Source organism: Halichoeres trimaculatus, unplaced genomic scaffold, assembly GCF_033239565.1.
Source record: "Halichoeres trimaculatus isolate MK-OKI-2021-1 unplaced genomic scaffold, fHalTri1.1 fHalTri1_scaffold_4, whole genome shotgun sequence".
NCBI classification, from domain to species: Eukaryota; Metazoa; Chordata; class Actinopteri; order Labriformes; family Labridae; genus Halichoeres; species Halichoeres trimaculatus.
In genome coordinates, this window is record NW_027437182.1 from 25440808 (window position 1) to 25464945 (window position 24138).

The 24138-nt window shown below is 44.3% G+C and overlaps 2 protein-coding genes across 4 annotated transcripts in view; one reads left to right on the forward strand and one right to left on the reverse strand.

The window, feature by feature from the left end:
• On the forward strand, positions 1-23486 carry onecut3a (one cut homeobox 3a). Its single transcript, XM_074667604.1, has 2 exons — positions 1-1343; positions 16420-23486. Exons 1-2 carry the CDS (start codon positions 305-307, stop codon positions 16710-16712), a joined length of 1332 nt encoding a protein of 443 aa, XP_074523705.1. The 5' UTR covers positions 1-304; the 3' UTR covers positions 16713-23486.
• Positions 23463-24138, reverse strand: part of atp8b3 (ATPase phospholipid transporting 8B3) — a 41446-nt gene continuing 40770 nt past the window's right edge. For 2 of the 3 annotated variants that reach the window (XM_074667602.1, XM_074667601.1), the window contains one exon: positions 23463-24038. In XM_074667602.1, coding sequence (XP_074523703.1) covers positions 23814-24038 — 225 coding nt within the window. In that variant the 3' untranslated portion in view covers positions 23463-23813. The remainder of the gene's footprint in view (positions 24039-24138) is intronic. The other variant, XM_074667603.1, reaches the window with a different exon arrangement.

A 24138-nucleotide genomic window follows, 5' to 3' on the forward strand; every position in this document is an offset into this window, starting at 1 on the left:
CGTCAATATACACACAGAGAGCAGAGAAGCGCTTTGGGTATAGTAGAAGGTGCTCCACAGCGAGAGAAATCCAGGCAGGCTGCACCTTCACACGCCGAGCAGAGGTTTGTGGCGGCCAGGACCCGATCTTTTAAAACCATGCTGGATTGACTGCAGAGAGGCTACTACAATCAATGGCTTGGCTTTGAATCGTTGAAAATTTATTGGAAAGGAGTGTGAGACAGAGCGACAGTGAGAGAGGGAGAGCAGCGAGGGAGAGAGCGAGAGAGTGGTGAGAGGGGTGGAAATAAAGATCCTTTCAACGATGGAGCTTACAATGGAAAACATTGGAAATCTGCACGGTGTTTCTCACTCCCACCAAACGAGCGACTTAATGAACTCCCCGCACGCGCGCCAGTCGTCGGCGTCGCATCGGAACTTGGTGTCGCACGGGCGCTCAGCCATGGTGTCCAGCATGGCCTCGATACTGGAGGGAGCGGGGGACTACCGTACAGACCACGCGCTGTCTGGACCCCTGCATCCGGCCATGACCATGTCGTGCGACTCCGGGATGAGCCTGAGCAGCACCTACACCACGCTGACGCCGCTGCAGCACCTGCCCCCCATATCCACCGTGTCGGAGAAATTTCACCATCCGCACCCCCATGCTCACCATCATCCGGCGCACCAGCGACTCGCAGCCGGGAACGTCAGCGGCAGCTTCACCCTGATGAGGGACGACCGGAGTCTCGCCTCCATGGGTAACCTCTACGGCCACTACCCAAAAGACATGTCCGGCATGGGGCAGCCTCTGTCCCCCCTCTCCAACGGGCTGGGCTCTTTGCACAGCTCCCAGCAGACTCTCAGCGCCTATGGCCCCGGTGCTCACCTCTCCAACGACAAGATGATCTCCTCGGGGGGCTTTGAGTCCCATGCGGCAATGCTGTCCCGGGGCGAGGATCACTTGGCCCGGGGTCTCGGGGGCCATGGGGCCGGGCTCATGACCTCCTTGAACGGCATCCACCATCACAGCCATCCGCACTCTCAGGCAAACGGGTCCATGCTGTCTGAGCGGGACAGGCAGACGGTGGTGGGAGGCGGGCAGGGCGGCGGGTCGGGACAGGTAGAGGAAATAAACACCAAAGAGGTGGCACAGCGAATAACGGCAGAGCTCAAGCGCTACAGCATCCCACAGGCCATCTTTGCTCAGAGGATCTTGTGCCGGTCCCAGGGAACTCTGTCTGACCTGCTGAGGAATCCTAAACCGTGGAGTAAACTCAAGTCAGGCCGGGAGACGTTCAGAAGGATGTGGAAGTGGCTCCAGGAGCCCGAGTTCCAGCGGATGTCGGCGCTTCGGCTTGCAGGTGAGTGAGGAGACAGCTCCCAACCTGAGTGATGTGGAGGGATCAATTAGAAGTCAATGTGGCGAGACTGTCAATAGCTGCTCAAACAGACATTACTAGAAGTTATTAGTCGATTGTATCGAGTAAAACTTCATCATGACAGTTGGGGTGTTAAATGTTGGGGGAAATCTATATTTTGATTGATGCTACAATCCATGAGAGTATAAACAGACTCTGTACAACACTGAAGGTGTTGAAAACAAAGGAGAGGAAGTGACTTTTAAAAGCAGACAAGGTGTAAACTCAGTCTGCACAGACGTGTTTGCATTTTACGCACAGTTTACGCATGGACAGAACACAGGAACACACAGGCCTCTCTGTCTTTTACTCTGTCAGTCTCTCTCTGTGTCACACACACACACACACACACACACACACACACACACACACACACACACACACACACAGACACACACACACACACACACACACACACAGGAGACCAAACAAAGGAAATCAAAGCAGGATGTGACCAAAATTGATTGCATCTTTCTGCAATTACTTTAAAGGTAAAACAAATCTCCCCCCTGAGATCAGAGCAAACACCAAGTTTTACTTTGGACTCGTTGTATCACACACACACTTGATGTAATACTCGTCCTGTCAAATAAGGCGCAAACAAGAATCGTCTGAGGCCTGGCCAAAGAGTCTGGGAAGCATGACCTCCTATGGATCAATATTCCAGGTCCAGGCGTCCCCTTTCAGAGCAGCGCACTGATAAATGATCGATTTGGATGTGAAAGACAGAGACACAAACAGATGCGTCGTTCTCTGACCCAGGATGTGTCCTCTGCCCCCTCCAAAGTAAAATTGGAGCCTGTTTGGGGATTATGTTTATTGTATTTTGTAAAGGTACATGTGTGGCATTAAACATGCCAACAGATGACTGGGGTTCGTGAGGTCCAAATTGTGACACGAATCCTCACTTCCTCCCCATTTTGTTACCTGAAAGACACGTCTCTTCCATCCATCACTGTGAATTTTATTGTGTAAAGATCCCCACATTAACGGGGGATTTTAACCTACCCCTAAACCCTCTCACACCTGATTAACAGGACGCAAATGAAAACAGTAGACGCCACGGAGGGGTTAAAACAAAGATGTGAGTGAGAGGTCCCCTCTCATCGATGTTTGTGTAAAGGCCCCGTTTAGATGTGCAGCGCCTCCAAACGTCAATCAGCTCCTCTGTGTCGTATTTCAGAGAACAGTTCAATTAAGCAGATATAGTGGCATATTTTAGTTCCAGTCAATGCCCTATTGAAAAGCACTTAATGGCATGTAAATTGTTCCTTTGCGCATTTAGTGGGGTTCTGGTAAATAAAGATTTAAACACTCCACAATTGTCTCTTTAAGTGCCACTGCTGTTAAAGCTAATTGGGCTGTGGGGTTTTATATCTTCCGCACTCGGCACCAGGATAAACCCCCCAATACAATTGACATGTTGGAGTGGCACAGTCCTGTGCAGCGCACACCTTCTGCATATCCTGCGGTCAGGCCCAGGGCAGCCATGGCACTATGATTTGTGGTTGTAGTGTGGATATTAGAGCTTCACACGTGTGCGTTTTTTTTTATTTTGTCTATTTTGATCCAGTGGTTATAGATCATCTTTTTTATCATTCATATGAAAATCTACTAAATATGTTTTTTTTAATTAACAGATTTGCAGCGCCTTTTGTGCATTAACCTGCTGCCACAATGGGTCTGACAGAAAAATCACATTGGCTAAATGGCAAATGACTCGTATGCAAATGCACTGAGCTACATTTTACTTATTGCATTCAAAATCACCATTTTCCTCGGTGCGCATGTGGGCTGGGAGTGGGAGTTGGGGAGGGGGGGTGCTGAAAGTGAGGCTGGGCCATACTCGCTCGGCCACATCAATCAATAAATTCAAATTACTATTCCAAATTCATCACAGTCACACAAATCAATGCAGCTGCCCTGCTTAGCTAATGTGAAAATGCCAGTGTCTGCACACACACACACACACACACACACACACACACACACACACACACACACACACACACACACACACACACACACACACACACACACACACACACACACACACACACACACACACACACACGACAATCCAGCCCTGAAACGAAAAACAGAACAGAGATAGGCCCATTTAAGGGGGAGAGAGTGTGTGTGTATGTGTGTGTCCTTCACGCTCAACATCTCCCGATGCAACGAGGGCAAAGACCCACAGGCTTCCCCACCTATTGTGTTCTTCATATGCAGAGCCAGGCCCATGCAGCTAAAAGCTTTAACCTTTGAGTGCCTTTCTGAGCATCTTAAAGCACACGTACACAAACACCACTGTATAAATAAACAGGCAGCTTCATTGTAAAGCTGCACGAGTGAGACAGAGGCGCGCAAAGTGAGCTTTGCAAGGCATTTAAAGATCGCATTAACGATGAAAACAATTCGTCTTTGCATCTGTGTTGAATTCCACACTCCATCTCAATGTATTTGGTCGGGTCAATACGGCCCGGATCGATAAGGATAGCCAGTGCATCTATCAATTATCCCGCCTCAGCACTCTCTCCCATTGGTCTCTCCCCCGGAGCGGAGGGGGAGGCGGGGGCCGGAAAAGGGGGGAAATGGGACAGCTGTTATGAAAAAAAAAACCCTGCTATTGCAACACCTTTTTTTCTGTAATCATGTTCCATTGGTTGTATGTAATATACCCTCAATCACTTCCCCCGTGGGGATTGGACTACACAGAAATTTGGGCAATATCTATGAAAACACCAGGAAAAAATCTAACTTTATCTCCACCGCACCCTAAATTCCTAGTCTTTATTTTGCATCGACTAATATCTCTTAGATATGCCCCTGTTTACGCTTCGTTTCTTTCTAGTGACAGTGATGAGGTGCCATGGCATCCCTCACTAAAAAAAGCGCAGTTGGTTTATTACCATTTGAATAGCTGGAGCACGTGCCAGGGGGCGCAGGTCAGGACCCACAGGACACGCAGGGAAAACATTGTTCGGAATGAGAGTAAGAGGCCTCTATTCATGTTTCAATGGACTACACGCAGTTTACACAGGCCTAATCCCGGAGCAATACTCCTCCCAGCCCCGCCATCCACCATCACGCCCCATCTCTGCGCGTGCACTACTGCAATACCTTTAACGTCCCCCCATAGTACAGTTTTTTACTAATGTGACCAGTGCCTTCCTGATGGATAATCTCTATTTTTTAGACTGGTCTTGATTCGAAAGAATAAGTTTAAGGCTTTTATCCGTTTATCACATTGGGCTTGTTATAAGAAGAAAACATTTTAAGTTATGCAATACGTTTATCTGCACACGACCCACATTATATTTAAAAACCTGCTACCTACAGGGTGTTCAACCTGCTGTTTCAAGCATGCAAGTGCGTCAAAGCGCTGTCCAGGGTGCTGAAACGTTCTTGCATCCACATACCTCTGCAGCACCTTCTCTCAGTTTGGAGGACAGTTCAAGGTGGTGAACTGGAGTTTTACCAATACATAGTTAATAGCGTTCTTGTAGGCCCTAAACACCATTATTTCATCCTACAGCTCCCACCCATCGATCAATATTACAATCCACAGTCGCGTCAATCACACCACCCAGCACCCTACTTTCAAGTCCAACAGTGGTTTCCATTTAAATCTCATCTCACTCCCTCTGTTGGTTGCAGAAACACATGCTAGAGGTACTTTTTCTTATTTTAGGATGTTTTAAGAAATATCCAACTGCAACTAAAATAGTCCGGGGTGGCGCTCCTTTTGGGTCATGTGAGTCAGGGTAATGGGTTTAATTGGATGGGGCATTACTTTGTGATTGATGCAGGTTAATCTAAAACAGTTTTTTTTCTCATGAAGATGTGGCTTGATGTTAGCCTGCGAAATGATCGATTGGGACTTTAATAATTGATGTGTGAGGGGAAGATAGGGGGGGTAAACAGTGCAGCTGCGGTTTCAGAGGCTCGTTGTTCGTTAAGCACAGCATCGTGTGCTGTAAGTAGTGAGACACGCATGTACAAGCATCGCCTTTGAAATCCTCTGGTGGGAGAGCAACAGTCATTTTCTGGAGGTTATACCTCCAGGCTATTTAGGTTTAATCCCGGGTTCAGTGCGGCTCAGACCAGAAGAAATGACATCTCACGCCTTGCATCATTATCTGCAACCACGCAATAGGATGCTGTCTGTATGTTGGAGGGTAGCTGATTAATTCGGCGTGCAATTTGCATAAATCTTCTCCTTGCAGGCTGGTGGACACTCATGGAGTGCATCATGTAAGTTACATAAGGCTGTAGACTTTGGAGAAAACACACGTTCGCCATTACATATGATATTTACAGCCTCCTATGAGATTCTCGTTCACCACTGCATAACACGGGGGCATATCACAGCCTGCATACGTGTCGCCTCCCCTCTTCTTCTCTCCTGTGTGTATGTGATCGGGGTGTAGAGTGCGTCTGCGCCACATTGTTAAGGCCGATCTGGCGAGCCCTGAATCTGTATCGATTTCCATTCCCCGGCCTCTGCTTTCCATCTCTGGAGCTGCGCCATGCAGCCATGCAGCCCCCTCCATCTCCACCATGCAACACCATTTCTCCCATTAACAGCTCACCCTTCAAAACACACAACGTTGTGACTAATAAACTTAGCATGCTCCCCGGCTGTACTGCTGCACACATCGCCGCATGCCCTCTTCTCCAAACGGTCAAATGCTGACTTTTGAGATTTAAAGAGGTTTTGAGGCTGATCTCCATTTCTGTGATAACAGAGGATTAGAAGCACGAGGCGGCTTACAGTTCACAGACAGTTAACCTCGTTCTGCTCATTATACATCCCACCCACACGGTTCCGTCCTGCACGCACTCCTCTGACCAGCCGACCTTATTATTCCAAATAATGTAATTTTAATAGAAATCAGATCAGCGACAGAAGCGAGAGCCTGCACTGTCTCCTACATCTTCACCCATTTCTCTTTTTAGCAACGCACACACACCAACACACACCGTTTCCAATTCACACGGGGGGCGTGCTTAACAATTATAAATGCAGCAGAGGTCTGGACTCTGTACAGTCTCGAATACCGTCTCTTCTATTTTAGATGATCAATTCCTACGCTCCTCCGTCGCCCCCTCGCCAAACCGGATCGATAGGAGAGAATGACCTTTAAATCAAATTGCTGGCAGAGTCGACTGAATGCACGCGGCTAGCATCAAAGGGTTAACGGCGCTGCGTGCGTGCCCCATTTTAAGACAGGAACACAGAGGCCAAAAAAATTAACATCATCAAAATTAGACTTCATCATTCGTCCACACACTCTTTAGTAGATCAGCTAATTCAAGGAGTCTTTAATGCAAAATATGTGGTGAGCTCTCTGTCACTGTGTTGGCGTGTGAAGAAGCCTAAAAACAAATCATTCTGTGGCTTTTGACCCTCCACTATCTGCAGAGGTTTACACAAGTACAGAAGCAGGTGACGCGTCCAAAGAGCAGGCTTGTGCAATTAGAAGTGTTGACTAGAAAATATCAGCACTGCTGTTATGTAACATCGGGGTGCCCCTAAAAACTGGGGCTGATGCTTCAGGCGCCCTGCGTGCCTGAACGCATCACAAACATTCACCATTGTGTTCCTTGTAACTTAACTGTAAAAAGGAATTTAAGATAGCCTATATTATACTATCTTTTTTTTTTTTGTCAAACCGTTTTTAGCCACTTCATATGTCTTTACCTTACAGGGCATTACTTTCAGGCGTCAATCATTCATTTTTGAAACTAACGTCCCAGATGTTCTTCTTCCTCCAAAGTGAAGACTTTTACACCTTAACAAAAACAGTAAAAGATTACATTTTGGGGACACCGGTTATAAATCTGTGTGCTGCACACACGGGGTGCTTATCTGACGCCCTGACAGGCCATCGCTTATTAAAGGGCCGATAATGGCTTGTTTAATGCGAAGAAGGAGAACACAAAGCAAGGACAATGTCCGCGCAATTAAAGAGATGAGATGCACATGCGCAATTCAGCACTATCACGTCTTCTAATCTCGTGTTAGGTGTAAAACACCAGGTTCCTAAATGCTGGACACAAATAATTTCAAATATTTATAGACTTTTATTTATTTTTAAATGTTATCATTGTGCTCGAGGTGTGACAGTAAAGGTTAACTTGTTCCTCCCCAAAAAACGTTTGGAAATACACCTTTTTTTCTTTTTTTTTCTTTCTTTCCTTCTTTGTCTCTCTGTCTTTTTTTGTTGCAAATTTACTCAACCCTTAATATGATAAAGAATAGTTTCGAGAGATAATTTGGTATGAAACTATCCTTTTTTGTTCCGCAGTTGCAATGAAGTGTTGAAGTTCCTGTTTGGGTGAAATAGTCCGTTGAAAAAATAATGATGCACACACAAAAATGTTGGAACAAATCACGTCTCCACCTCTCCGGCCTTTTTGAAATGAGATCTTACAGATGGTTTGTACTGAACCTGTGCAAGTCTTTGTACTGGGTCGATCACAACAAAACCGCAATACACACACAGACACGCGCGCGCGCGCAACCCGAAACTCCGGTTGGGCAACCCCACACAGATCAACAAAGGAACAAAACGGCTGTGAAATCAATTGATGAATGAATCGATGGGAGCGCATACTGCCTGTACAAATCATGTTATTAAATATAACGAACTGGCTGCAGGTTACCCTCTTCAAATTATGAACATGTTTCTTTTGTTGCTTTACTGAGCCGATGTTTAAATTGCTGACGGTTGTAATCAGGATTTTTTAATTTTTAGAAAAACTCTGCGGGGTGTGCGAGTGTGTGTATCACAGTAATAATTGAGTATTTTAGTCCTTACAGTCAAATAATGCGTGTAGTGCGATTAAAAAGCATTTTTTTTACTTTCTATTTATATTTAATCTTATTATTTTTTTATTTATTTATTTCATTTTATAAATAATATGCCATCAATCTTCAGACCTGCTGGACAAAATTTTAATCAATAACATTGTTTAGGACTTTCTTATGTCAGTAATAGTTATGTATTATATGTACCTATAAAATAAAATGGCATAAATAAAACATCAGATAATTTTTCCCCCTTCCCTTTTTTATTTTCTGCGATTTTAATAAAAAATTAAAAATAGAGAAACATGTTACATACTTAACCTCCATTTAAATCACATCCTCAAATTAAAGAGACAAAGCTAATGAAAAATAAATTGTCCTCAATTTCACACTTGAATTCTTTGTTTAGTATTGGGGATATTCGAGCACATACCTGCAGTTAGACAGCGCAATGAAGGGCTAGTTGAGAAATATTTCTGTTGACTCCCTCCTCGTAATTGAGTGAGAACTGTATTGAACTGAATCTGTAAAATTCCTGCATATTGAAAAGCTGTCTGTCTCCCTGTGGAGGGTAAACAGAATCATCAGACTGCAGATCACTTTGATGATTCTCCCGCGACAAACAGCCTATGAAATGAGCAGAGCTATGACAGCGGGCATCTGATGAATGTTAAATCACTTTTGGTTATATTTGGTGCTACTTTTAAAACCTGTAGCCTGCTTCTACATTAAAGTAGACATATGGTAAGAAGGTAAGCAGTTAACTGACCTCTGACACTTGCTTCCTACTTTTAAGAGTGTGTTCTTCTAATCTTTGTTTCAGACTTCCTTTCTACAAATATTTCACTTTAAATTATAGGAGTATATGTCACTTACATCTGCCCGTTTTCTGTGTTTGATTTAGAAAAAAACTCGAGTGGGTCGTATCTCAATTACAGTAGAAAGAGAATGAGCTTAAAAGGGAGTTGACTCTCACATTCGCAGACGTGTTGGATTGTTTTGAGTTGTCATTTAAAGCAGTCATCACTGTATTTTGAACAATTTTACAGCTGACGTCGACGTATGTGCAAAATGAAACCCATTTTTTTTTATTAATTTCATTTCTTAATTTTGAGGTATAACTGGACACATAATAAATACGTATCTGCAAGAAAAATGTCGGCCCACACCTGTTGTTTTTCGGCCCTCCAGTCCTTTCAAAATAAAGCATCATGATCATTACCACCATCACGCATAACTGGTCAAAGCAATTATGAATGGAATCAATGATAATCGCAGATAAGAGTATCACTCCAACACTGGAGCCGCTTATTCAGATAAGTGGGACATGCATGAAGACCAAGGCTGCTATTAAACTGGCACCAAATGATGCAGGTTCAAATCCAGTCATTTCTACGCCTCTCTCAATGGCTCAGTGCGTTTAATTATCTAAAACCTCATAAGAAGCGTGATCATCACAGGCTACAGCCTTTGCTGGTCATTGATTTTTTTTTTTCACTTTGCAATTTCTTAGGTTTAACACTTGGTTGCTGAATAAAATTATAATCCCAAAATGCAGTTTGTGCATCTTAACTCGCAAACAGATAAATTCGTCTGATGTGCTTGTCAGAGCAACGCGTGAGATTCCACTGCATGATGCAGCGAATGTATGAGATAAAATTGAAATGTTTGCAGGCAGGCGAGCTGCAGAGGACTGAGGGTTTGATGTGGGCGAAGGTGTAACTGAGTTCAGGTTGAGTGTTATTGAAGTGCTGGAGAAGAAATGCCTCGCAGCCGAGTCGCAGGAGAAGGCAAACAAACAAATTGTGTCGCTTTATCAGTATATTAACACCAATTCTCACTCATTACATTAAGGAGTATTGAGCTGGAAGTGTTTTGGCCTCGTTCGAGGGAAGGAGGGGGAGAAAAGGGAGACTGGCATTGCCCTGCAGCCAAGTAGAAATAAATGCCACCGTGTACACACACACACACACACACACACACACACACACACACACACACACACACACACACACACACACACACACACACACACACACACACACAGCTATCAATCTTTAGGGCAACAGTCCATGTGAAGCAGCATAGACGTTACTTAATAAATAGAGTGGAGCTGAAACATCAAATTGCCCCATCATGCAACGGGAGAAGAGTGCAACTACAAGCTAACTGCATAGATTAGAACAGAAGACGGGATTGCTTTTTTAGTGTGTGTGTGTGTGTGTGTGTGTGTGTGTGTGTGTGTGTGTGTGTGTGTGTGTGTGTGTGTGTGTGTGTGTGTGTGTGTGTACGCACTGAACCGTGACCGGTAAACATGTTTATTGGTAAATTAATTAAATCAGCAGACGGTGACCTCTTGTGCTTTACAAACAGGGCTGTAGGAGTGGGAGGAAAGATTGGAACAAAACCGAAAGTTAAAAGAAGGAGCTTTAGGGACGAGTCCAGATGCGCAATGTTTAGGCCTAATCATGGTTTCATAAAACACTGCAGGCACAATATTAGGTCTTTTGACTATCTCATTATGAGCAGGAAGGGCAGCTATGATCAATAAATGATTAATGCTCAAGGTGGACGCACATCTTCAGGGACAGGGGAGGCCGGAGACAGCTGTGAGCGGGCGCTCACCTCACACACACTCACACACACACACGCCTCCAAACAGGTGATGATCAGATGCTTTTTCCCCTCCTCAATGATTTTTTTTAAAGTCCGCTAAGAAAACCCGGATCATCAGGCTTCCTTCCTCTCCACCCCTTCATGAATCTCCTCTCCAGGCCTCCTGCACTCCCCCTTCTTCCTCCTCCTCATCCACCACCACCTCCTCCTCCTCCGAGGCATAATTAATTGGACGAACTGAATTTCACACACGAATTATTCACGAATCTATCGATCGATATTGAACACCCAGGGCCTTTCTCTTAACCTCGCTTGGTTTGTCGTGAAGCAAAGAATATTAATGTCATCAGCGGAAGAGAGGAGGCCCGAGCTATACCTCCTTTACAACAGAGCAGAAGGGAGAGACTGAAGCATCGGTCGTTAATGAATTTTCAGAATTTAAGAGGAAAGATTGTCTGACCTGGAAGTCGATTTCGGGGGGCTTTGGATTTACAAAAAACTAGATTTGAGGATTTTTTTTCTAAAGGGAAATGAAACATGGAATGAAGCTACAGTAAAACATTGCAACAACAATATTTAAAAGTCAGTTTTTGTAAAACCAGAGGGATAAATTTAAAGTAGGTCAGCTCTTGCTCTCAGCTCCACATTGAGAGAAACAGAAATCGCATTTCTGTCTGCATGTGCAGTACGATCAGCAGGGTGTACACCTCAAGAAAAAAAAACACTCAACACCGAACCAGGGTTTCTGCTCCTGTCCGGTGGCTCTTTGTGCATGAGTTTCTGTCCGTCTCTCTGCTCGGTGCCTACTGTAGCTCTAAAAGCTGCAATGATCGATTTTTTTTTCTTTTCTACGCTGAGCTTGGTTCAGTAATCAGGGCCCCCTTCCTCACCGATCGATCGATATTGATTACTAAATCCAGCGCCTGTAGCAAATGCAGCGCACTATGGCACCCCGTGCGGCCCAGGCCACGGCGAGAGCGACACCTGCCGACCGAGAAGGCACAGAGCACAGGGTGGGTGAGGGTGGGGGTGAAGGACGTGACTGTACGGAGGATGGAGTGGGACTGTCTAAGCTTGTTGTGGAGGCACACACTCCTCCTGTCCTCCTACTTTATCTGCTTCACATATGCTTATGTGGATACAATTCATACTTTGTTTTTAAACTTTAAACATTGAGCATTTAAGGAGAACACAAATTCATGACCTCAGTTTTAACCTCTCTCAGATTAGTCTCCAGATTTATTCATAGACTTTTAATGATCTGTTTACAACGACCAATCAGGTCCACGCTGAATTTCCTTTCTGTAAAATCATAGAATGAATGAGAGGCTATTTGTGATAAATACACTGTTCTGCAATTGGAATAAAAAGACTAGAGGAATTAAATCAAACATCATGAGACATTTGTTAAAGTCAAACCTATATTCACCCTAGGAATGAGTGTGATAACGCCTCATTGGGAGAGCATGCCAAAGATTCAACAATTTACATTATAAGAAAAATCACTTGTGGTGTGTCTATGTTCATGTACCTGTGGGAGGTAGGGATGGGTACCTTTCACATTTGAAACAATACGGTACCAATTCCCGGTACGTGGCAATTAGTATCGGTATTCAACGGTACCAATTTTCGGTACTTTTGTGTGTTTATGTAATAAAAAATATCAATTTATTTACAGATAAAATTTTAATTCTTTTCAAGTTAACATTTTTATTCTTCAATATATAACCTTCCAATGCTGTGTTCATGTCCAGCATGGAAAATCACCTATTCTTCCATTCTCTCACAGCCACAAGGATGCATTTAGGTACCTAAACATGGTACCTTTTGATTTTACATGAATTAGTACCCGGTACTTTTGACAGCATTCAGTCGATACCTATAAAAGTACCTTTCGGTACCCATCCCTAGTGAGAGGGCACAAATCTGGAGAGTAACGGTGATGAGGCTACAGGAAGATGTTTGAAATAAATAGAAAGGCAGAGTGGACTTCAACATTGATATTATAATAAATCTGTATTGATAATATTAAATGTACTGTTCCAGAAAGAAAAACAGGAAGTGTCTCAAAGTGCAATGTTGCTGCCTTAGACATAAGACAATCCAAAGCTATTTGCAGTTGTGGTTGATTTAATCTTATTAACTTAGAAAAGACTACATGCAGAATTTAAAAGAAGTACCCGTAGAGTAGGAAATTACCCCTGGTTTTGGATATCAAAGTGTTCTCATGTAGTGGTCAATGTCTGCTTGTCAGCGCTACTCACTGCTGTTTGGCAGTCTTCACAGGCCTCTTCAGAGCTTCTCTGCATGTCCAGGATCTCCGTCCTGCTGAGAAACGAATCCTCTTCATGTGAGTCAAAGCAGGAGAGGACTGTACATCTCTCCTGAGCGGTGGTCAAAGCTTCTCCTCAGTCAGTGGGGAGCTGATGCAGAGTACACACGTTCGTTAAATCTGGTAATCTAATGTCAGACCTGGGAGTGCAACTAAATCATTAAAACTGTAAAGTGTAAACAAAAATCTTCCCTCAGTCTGAAATGATGGCATCAACTGCAAACGGGTAAATGTCAGATTTGCTCCAACAGGGCTGCACATTCCCACCAATTACATGACGACTTAGACAAACTGGAATATGTTTTTGCTTGCTTGATTCTGTTCCTTAAAGCAGATGTGGCTTTATTTTTGAGAGGTTTCAGCTTAATGTATGGGCTGTTATTAAATCATGTGCAGATCGTATGGGTACAAGTATCAAATCTGCAAAGTTTGTTCATGTTTCTGGAAAGATTTTTTTAGCTTCAGTTGGGTCACAGTCATTTACAGGTAGGCTTCACTGAAAAGCTTAAAACATTAAAACTAGGAATGTACTAATCAGATCACATGACTGAAGTCGGGGCCGATCAAGTCGTTACAGACTTGATTGGAATCAGACATTACTTCCTGATCAGGATCGTGAATAGGTGTGTGTATATATATTTATAAATATTCTCATTATAACAATAATACAATTTCAAAGTAAATGGGAAAAATAACAGCTTAGTATTTACTACTGTTATGTGGTGGTACAGAGTCAGACTGTCTCAACTCTACACAAAAACAACACAGGGCCTGACATCACAACAGTGACACTATTGGTTAAATAGTGTAGCTTCAAGCTGGGACTGTGATGTATCCCAGTAGAAATATCAGATCAGGACTCGGTATCAGTAGATACTCAAAATCAAATGACTGACTCGGAGGCAAAAAACCTGATCAGGACATCCCTAATCAAAACACTTCAAACTGTACATTGGAGCACCAAATTAAATAGGTAGTTCAATAGTTTTTTTAGTCAAGAGGTAGACAGATTGAGATCAGCATGATAAACTTCTTGAAGTAAACTAAAGATGATCATACTATTTCAAACACGTCACTACACAAATTAATGACCTCCAAACTTTTTTTTTTGTCAAATTTTCATCGTTAGTCTCACTCAGAGTATAACAAGAGCAACTCCGCAAGCTCAAAAAATGTCATTAACAGATGCAAAAAGTATACTACCAGTGAATGTATAAATCATGTAAGTCAGAGATTATATTGTTTAAGCTTTATTGGTCTGTCATGCTCCTTGTGTAGCATTTAACCTTTTAAGAATGTGAATCATTTTGGCTAAAATCCAAATTATAGAAAGAATTAATCATCCTCTGCCTTCGCCTCGTGGATACGACTACTTTTAACTGTAATAAATCAAAGCAGTTCATATGATGATATACATACTGTACATACAAGCTTTCATTTAGACAAATTTGTGTGTAGCATACTAGTGCGTGTGTGTTTGTGTGATATGTTTATATAGATAGGGAGAGAAAGAGGGAGAGAGCTGCAGTGTTGATGTGAAATATGAATATGATGGATGGGCCTGTGTGCAGGTTAGACATCTGTAGTAAACAGATTTGACTGCAATGGCTGATCAATGGGCTCTGTTCCACTGTAATTAGACACACAGCGCCACTGCTTGGCTCCAGCCACTTCAGCATAATCACAACCTTCCCCCTGAACACACACACACACACACACACACACACACACACACACACACACACACACACACACACACACACACACACACACACACACACAAACAGAACACGAGAGAAAGAAAATCTGTTCTTAAATGCATCAAGATCCTCACACACACACACACACACACACACACTCATACACTCATGCACGCACACACACAGCGTGGGAGTGAGACATTATTGAAGGCGAGTATGAAAGTATCAGACAATACCAACGGCAGCAGGTTGAGACCCCACAGGGATGGCATCTCTCCTTTTCTCTCTGTCCAATTTGCTCTCGTTCTGTGGAGACAGTAGGGAGGCTGAGAGGGACACACAGTCCGTTCTGGCAGGATTCGATCCTCAGTCAGCAGGGGAACGTGTGGCTGCAGAGGTGGAGTCTTAACCTTCCACACACAACTTCTACACTCACACAGTTCACGTTATCTGTGGACAACGTTCAAGCCTCTTACACCAAACCTGTCTGCGGCTTTCCACTCATCTCCCACAAATACTTTGACTTACAGCACACTTACCCACAATACAACACTCTATTAACTATTAATTTCTGTGTTCACTGGCTACAACCCCTCTCCAACCTCAGACCCCCTCCCCAACCTAAAAGAGTGTGCTCGGTGTGTTTTCTTTTGAAAATTACTCCGCGTATGGGAAGGTGCATGTAGCAGCCAGTGCATGCACCTCTTGAGTGTTTGTGTTTGGGGAGGGGGTGGGTGGGTTGAGTGGGTTATAAATACCCTCTCAGAGCTCAATAGAGTGGGCTCCAGTGGGCTCCGTTTGAAGTAGCAGACTGTAGACCTGCTGGGGGGGATTCTGACCTCAGTCCCTACAGAGAACCCCCCAATTCCTACAGCAAAGTCGGTCAATATCTCTTTCTCCTGCACTTGCCGCCCCTCCCTCCCCTTCTCCTCGTCTCCTCGCTTTGGCTCTCTCCCTCTTTCACACACACACACACACACACACACACACACACACTTCTCCACCTTTTCTGTTCTTGTTTCTCCAACCTTTTCTTTCTCAGTGTCGGCCCCTCCTCTATCTCTCATTTCCACACACACACACACACTCACACAAAATGCTTACTTTTGTGCAACAGTCACTCAGTCCCCCATTGCGACTCAAACTGCATTAATATTGAATCAAACAGCAGTGTCTCCAGCTAGCAGGCAACAGCCAGTCCCACCCCTCCCTCCTCACCCCATCTTTCTCTCACCGCAGGCTGGCTCCCTGTCTGCACTCTGCAGGATGGAAGGAATATTCCCACTGGGCAGGAGGCATGGATTAGCTTTAAATCAACTTTAATATGGCGATAGAGATGGAGCTGTAGAATCTCTGCTGCTGTATAAACTTGTTTTATGTGTTTAAGTATTGGCTAATGATAATTTAAGAACTTTAATTCCCTCCACCTTCTGTCTTTGTTATTTAACCGTGAAAAAAAGCACTTTCGTATATTTACCTGGCTTTGTGTTCTTTTTCCCCTCTTTGCCTCCCACTCTCATCCCCATCCCTCCCACCGCTGCCATCCACACCAAGCCTGCAAGCGCAAAGAACAGGAGCAACACAAGGACCGCAACACAGCGCCCAAGAAACAGCGTCTGGTCTTCACCGACCTGCAGCGCCGCACACTCATCGCCATCTTCAAGGAGAACAAGCGTCCATCCAAGGAAATGCAGATCACCATCTCCCAGCAGCTTGGCCTGGAGCTTAGCACCGTCAGCAACTTCTTCATGAACGCACGCCGCCGCTGCGTGGACCGCTGGCATGACGACCACGGTGCCAGCCCCGGGCAGCCAGGCACATCCGCCACCACCTTCTCCAAGGCCTGAGAGAAGGAGGGGACCTTCAGAGGGTCAGGGGCCAGGTTGGAACAACAGGCACCTGTCTCTAACAGCCCTACCTGGTCCTGGACTGTCTGAATGCGTCCTCTGCCTGAAAAATCCTTTGTGCCATGCAATCATCTTTTTTGTCAGTCAGAATTTCAAGCTCTCACCTGAAACAGGCGTAATCTAAAAGGTGAAATGTGAAGTCAGGTTCACTCTGCATCACTCACACAAGGACAATCATTAATTCTGTCTTCTTTGAAAGAAAATCACTCTTATGGCATCTGAGAAAGTAAAGAGACACCAAAGATTTGATGTTTTGTTGGAAGGTACCAGACATGCACCGGTCTCATCCACTACCAAAGTAGCCACTGGTTCTGCTTCTTCTCCCAACTCACCTCCTTTGTGTCTGCCTCTCTCGTCTCCTTCTCTCATCCTCTCTGCACGCCGGCACACGGAAGCAACAAGGGCGAAAAGAACGGCAATAAATCTGACAACAGAACAGCACATAGCCTTATTATCCGAGCCCCATCCTGCACACACACACACATACACACCCACACACACACAAGGCCGCCATAAAGAAAACAAACGCAGCCTCTGAAAAAATAAACAAGGCTTCCTTATTCTCCGCCTCTACCTCCCCCCCTCTCCTGTAGTCTCCTTCATTCCTCGGCCAAAGGTATTCCCTGATGGCCAGCCATTTCAGAGAGCAGCTCAGCCTGATCATACGGCAAACTAATGAATTGAAAAATGAATCGATGCAGACAGAGAGAGAGCGAGGCCTTGACCCCTCCTGAAGGTGAAACTCAAGACGCTTGGCAGTAGATACTCAGGTCTTCCAGGCCCAGGTCTATATTTTTTGCACAGATGTTGGAGGCCTGCAGGGAGACGTGTCATTGTTACTCCAAGGAGCCAAGAGTCTGTGTTTCTCTGACCAACAGGAGAGGCAGGGCGAGATGTCTGGACATGCTCTTTGTTCTGCTGGGAGCTCTTCCTCTGATCAATAACTGAGAACCAAGCGACAACAACACGATCGGGCACCCAGCCAACTACATTACAGCTGCATATGAAAAGCAGAATGTAAGAGGAGCACATGGAACCCACTGGAGATGGGGACACAAAGGCCTCATAACAGCAGCAGAAGCAGCAGCACACCTCTCCCTCCCCTGGCAGAGCAACAGTGCCCCCTGCTGGTGAGAGCAGAGACCTGAACCCGGTGGAGAAATGGGGGCTTGGAGGGGAGAGCCACTAGATGCTGAGGAGAAGTCATGGCACAACACATTCGGGCCCTCGCAGCTCTTTGAAGGCAGATCAATAGCTAACCATTATCCTATTGTTGTTCCTCATCCAACCAGCACTGGTGAAGCTGGGGGAGGGGGGGATGGTCAAAGTCAGCGCTGAAAACGCAGGGATTTAGCAAAGGCAGGGATTTATTAAGCCAATCCAAATCTTAAAGAATCCACAAAACACAAGTACCGAGAATACTCAGAGAGAGGGGATAGTGCAGAGGAGAAGGTACCAGTGCTGACATGGACACATTCGAGGTGCAGTGGAGGTTTGATTTACATTGTCCCGGGAGGCTTCGTATTCTGTCTTTCTTTCTTCATCCTTCCATCTCATCTGTTTGCAAAAAAGGATTCTCAGCAGATGTTATTCAAACCAAATCTCCTGGTTATTTCCACACAAGGGTTATCAGTAGCTAACCCAAAGCTAACCACTACACTCAGCTGTCAAAATGCTACAATGATTAGTGCCAATGCTTACTGCCTTAATGCGAATCAAGAATATGGTACTAGGGTTCACACACAGATACAGTGCGCCCCACTGATGACGGGCGGTGTGTGCCATAGCTACCAACAATCAGCTTTTAACCGAATGAAAGTATACTTTTGTAGTAAAAAATGAAAAAGAATCAGATTTTAAGGCATACGATAACCAAACCTCAAATGACAAAGATACAACACAGAGAGAGAGACACACACACACACACTCACACTCCCAGTATGTGTTATAAATACAAGGAAAATGTCTCTTCACATAATGGACACATTCTGAAGCAGAAGAAAAAATCTGTCATTCTATCTTTGGTTCTCTACCTCCTCTGTCCCTCTTACCCCCATTGCCCCCTCCTCTCTCTTTCTCTCTTCCTCTCTATATTAATGCGGGTATTTAATTAGTACCATAGACACAAAGTTTCTATTTCTTGTTACTATTGTGCTCTGTTGTGCATAAGTAAGGCACCTTGTTGATAAATCAAAAACAAAAAAGGAAGGACTTTTTAAAAGAAAAAAAAGAGGGATGCAAGGACCGAGGCCAATGAAGGATGTATTTTTTCTTTCTTTTTTTTGCATTCTATGTGAATAAAGACTCAGATGAGACATTTACCATGTGCAAGAGAGGAAAAAAAGAAAAACAGGGAGCTGCTGAAGAGAAGAAGAAACGATGGATGGACGCTCTCTCTTTTTGGCATCTCATGTCAGAACTGTAGTACTCTCAGCCCCCTTTAAACCCAGCCCCAAAGAAACGGGGTAAAACGGAGGGGGACAAAACACGACTTCCAGACGTCCAGGCTGATTCAGTGTGTTTTGTTGGAGGGTGGGTGGGGTTAAAGCTTGGGACTCAATAATTATCTGTACGGTCTTAAAAATGCAACTGTAGCATTTCCAACAATGTAGTCAGATTAGCAGTGCAGATTAGATACGCGGTGGTCATTGTAGAGGAGTCGACTGAGAGGTACTGACTAACTTCACATTGCTGTAAGCAGTGGGTTAACGTCGCCAAAGGATGATGAGCTTAAAATTGATTTGTGGTATACAGTTCAGTGAGCAAAGGTGAATAGCTAGAATCAGCGCTAGGTATTAGGCTGACAAAATGACATTTGTTTGTAGTGAGAACCAGTGTGGCTACCTCACTAAGCTGAGTGGTTTGTGAAACCGCCACTAATACCAAAGATACTGCAGCCTACCGGTCCCAAACTGCCTAGGGGGACACACAAACCAAAAAAAGGAAAAGTAAAAATAAATAAAAAGACAAAAAAAGCCCCCCCCCCCCTTTGCCCAAAAACATTACACACACACACACTGACAATATTACACACACACGTTTGTACTAACAGCGCAGTCAGACTGCATCGTGCCACATTGGAGGAGGTGGCTACCTTGCAGACAGAGTTGAGTGCCTTTTCCCTTCAACCACGGGTGGGACTGCACTGGACACACACATACACACACACACTAACACACACAGCAGTGCGGGTGCATGCATACTGCTGCACGCCCGTTTACATACATGCACTCACATCCAGACAATGCAACCATAATTGGATGGACAGAAAGGGGGGCCAAAGAGAGGGACACAGAGTGGGGGCTGTGTCAGCATTTTCTCCCATATTGACTTTCCATCTTGATACACTAGAATACAAGCACTTTATCATGTAGAAAGTCTATAAAACATTTTCTATACACTATTTATTTGAAACAAAATTATATGTTACTCCTTAATCTGTCAGTCTTTGTTACTGTATCGTTGATCTTCTAGTAGCTCACAGCTTTTTGTGCTTATCCTTTTTTCTCTCTCTTCGCCCAGTGCGCTCAGACTCTCAGCCACTTCACCTCTCTCGCAACAGAGATATTTTTGTGAAACAGAGAAAGAGGGGGGTAAAGAGGCCAAGGCTCTCAGCGCTTTGAGGGCTGTTAATGTAAATCTTAATACTAAATGTCTCTCTCTTATTATTATTTTTTAATCTCCACTGCGTGCAAGCACAGAGGCTGCACTGGAAAAGTGTGGAAGACTCACTGACAGCTTATAGACACAATTTCTCTCCTCCCTCCACCTTGTCTGTCCAGTCAACCTCTCCCCCTGGCTAGTGCTAAGACTCGGTAGGCGTGTGTTGACAATTAATTCTGAAATACCTCAAAAACCTTTCATGTAAACTTTATGTAATTTAAACTGAAAATAATACTGCTAATGATAACAATGATTATGAAACTATGATACTATGATAGTTAGTTTTGGAACTTGTGACTTGAAGCTTTATACTGTTAAATTCCTTTTATTTGTTTGCTCATTTTTCTCGTACGTTTCTCTTGTTTGTTTTTGCTACGGCATGTACTTACTGTTTTCATAAAGGAAAAGACATTGTGAATGTTTCTGTGGAGGGTTACATGAGAAAAGAAGAGACAGAAGAGAAGGCTAGAGTAAAGAGACAGAGAGGCAGGAGCTACTCACCTCAGATGTTTAGTTCAAAGCTCTCTCCGAGGCGGGTTCACTTTGAGGAAAAACAAGAAAAAAAAAAGAAACGAAAATATGATTTGGGCTGTATTCTAAACCAAAAATTTGATGTTATACCAAAGGAGGAAAACCTTTTATTCATTGTTAGCTTTCTTCTGCCTTTAAGTTGTCTTTTCTCTAAAAAAAAAAAACAATTTCACAGTTACTTTTGAAGGTTCCTGGGTGTGTTCAAGTGCTCCTGATGTTCTTAGAATACTAAAGACCAGCACCTCCTATTGAAAAGAAGGTGCGCTTTTTTTTTGTGCATGGATATTGTATAACTGTATAGAAACCAACAGGAATGACCTGTGATTTTGTGGGGAGAGGAGGAGAATGGAAACACTTGGGAATGGGTGGAGAAGGGGAGGGGGATATTTTGGTTATCAAAAAATAAAAAGGGGTGGGAGGATTTGGGTTTTAGGCGTTGGATGGGTCCTTGTTTTTAGAATTTCCGTCACTGTTGGATTCACTGGTTGTGTGCATGTGTTGTTGCAACCCTTCCCCCTTCCCCATGTTTCTTTGATGTATATAAATCCAGACAGTAGGGGGCAGTGTGTTCTGGGGGAGGTCAAACTCCTCTCCTCCCAATCAATAGCATTCAATCTTCATTCCTCAGCTTGTGGTCCTCACTCGGGTCCTGAAATGTGTGTCTTGCTTTTCCAAAGACGGGCTGTTTACTTGGAGTTAATCAGAGGGACACACACAGGCGCGAGTGGCCTTGAATATACCTGTATGTTTGTCTACATGCTTTTCTTCTATCCGTGTGTATGTGTTCATTTGTACCTATGTGGAAGACAAAGTGTTTCCTTTTTGTTCCTTTACTATGGGTTGCAATATTTGTCATGCGAAAATTAGAAACCATTTCTTACTGACTGACCGACCAACAAACCACAGTACCACGCAGCAACTGAGAAACCCAAGCAGAAATGTCGTCAGCTTTTACTGTCAAACAGCAAATGTGTGTGACATTTCAGCGTGGGATCGAAGGTTGTCAGTGGGACTGATGTAGACACCCCCAGTCACACTGTGCTCTCCCTCTTCTGTTACCTGTTAATCAATCAGAACCAAGTGTCTTTGTGATGGTAGAAGACAATCAGTTTCAAAACAAGAAAAAAGGTAGAGAGAGGGCAGGCCAGTGGGGAGGAGAAAGGGGAGGATGGAGGAACAAAATCAAGGGAAAAGAGGCTCTCTGAATAATGCTGAGCTGTAGTGCCAGGCCGCCAAACGACTGCCCAGCTACCCCGCTACAATCCATCTACCAACCCATCGCAGGCAAATCACTCTCCATGTAACTCAGTAACACACACTCCAAACTCATTGTGACATGTTCAATTCATCTACCCCTCATCCCACCCGTCTCTTTTCACCCTCTCGTACTCCCACTGCCACAATGTAGTGCACTGCAGGAGTAGAAAATGCGACCTGTGGTGCAGAGATCATATTTCCCATCACTCACCACAATTTCCTGCTAATCTAATGATGATGTAACCAGCCGCGAGGAATAAAAAATGGCTCCGGTTGGTGGCTTTTGCACACAGAACTATGCAAACACCTGACCCCCCCAATCTTAATCGTTGCTGCTGGGTCAGAGTGTACAACTCTTAACCTCCCCCTTTTATCCCCCCTCCTGCCCCCTCAACATTCAGACATCTCCACTCATGGTTTGACCCTGTTCCCTTACCCCTCACCACCACCTTGAGCCCAAAGCGGGCGGAGGAGCCCCCCAGTCACTCTGTGTACGGTAGGGAGTGACTGAGGGAGCAAAGAGCACTACAGCACCCCATGTTTCACCAGACTGATGTCATACAAGCTTTACATGAATGCCCCAAACTGCCATTGACATCAAAATGGAGTCCATGACGATGTTTGCAAGCCAGTCCTCCCCGCTCATGGCTCCATTGCTCTACAATGTTGGACTGTCTTTGTCCCCCAGCGCCAAGGAAGGGCCACAATCAATGCAAAGACACCTACATTGTACTAACTTAAGTTTACAAAGTCGTCTGGAGATGGTGGCTTATATTGCACTCGGACAGACAGACACACACACAAACAGACACAGGCACATGCTGGAGAGGGTGAGTCTGCCTTTTGAGAGTGTTTGCTGAAAACCAAAGATGAAATCAGAGGTATGACAATCTGGCTACCAAACCTGGAAGACAATGTTCAGCTCTCTGGGCTGCTCTACGGGTCCTGTGATTTACCGGCCATGTGGACATTCCACCAATTGCACTTAGACACACACACACGTGCACACACTCTGGTGTAAACTCACATACATAAACACACATCAAGGGATAAACCCACTCACAACGTCTGGTCAGAAAGCCTCTTTTCCCTCCTCCCACTGCAGAAGCCGGAGAGCCTGTGGAGGACTTTTAGTTTCACTCTAGTTGAGACTTTTGAGAAGGAAAAAAATCTGAGTAATAACTGTTACAGAAAAATAAAAACTTAAAAGGATAATATGGGTAAAATTGCGTGTTTTGAAATAAATTAACAAATAAAACAATTGTAAAACAAAGCGTTGCTGTCAGTTTATTGTGTTTGGTTTGATCTTCAAAGGAAATCCCCTGTGACCGTAGGAGATGGAAATTTGATTTTTTACCACAACAGTGTGAAACAACAAAGATCAGAGATATGCCTGCAGAGGTAAACTGTCTATATACAGACCATGAAAAAGATTTATCATGCAAAATGTGAAGATGAGTGCAGACACTACATTGAACATGTTTGAAGTGCGGTCATAGGATGCATCTTGTAATCAATTCTACACCGCGGTAACAATCTATATCCTCACATGTCGGAGCCTGAAGTCTATCAGAAAGTGTTCATGAGTTATTACAGATTGTCCGTCATGTGAATTTGGCTGTGAGAGTGGGTGGGGTTTTCATTTGCAGCCACCTTCTCATCCACTGTTGGCACTGTGCTGCGGATGCAGGTCCCTGAGGTGATGAGGCGTCCGGGCCCTGCCCCCTGAGAGAGGGCGTAGGAAGAACGGCGCAGAGATGCTTCTCTTCTCAACTTTGACCTCAGCTGCACTGGCTGCTCTGAGACACTGTGGACCTGCAGCACAGCCAGGTAAGAGTTAGTAAACCACTAAATATGCTTTATTGTGCTTTTAACAGAAATGATCGAGCCTGATGGACCTGGAATATTTTTTGAT

Bases quoted from the DNA above. Each gene is read 5' to 3' on its own strand.
- onecut3a (XM_074667604.1), top strand. From the start codon at position 305: ATGGAGCTTACAATGGAAAACATTGGAAATCTGCACGGTGTTTCTCAC. The intron at 1,344-16,419 runs GTGAGTGAGGAG...ATCCACACCAAG, and splicing joins GTCGGCGCTTCGGCTTGCAG to CCTGCAAGCGCAAAGAACAG.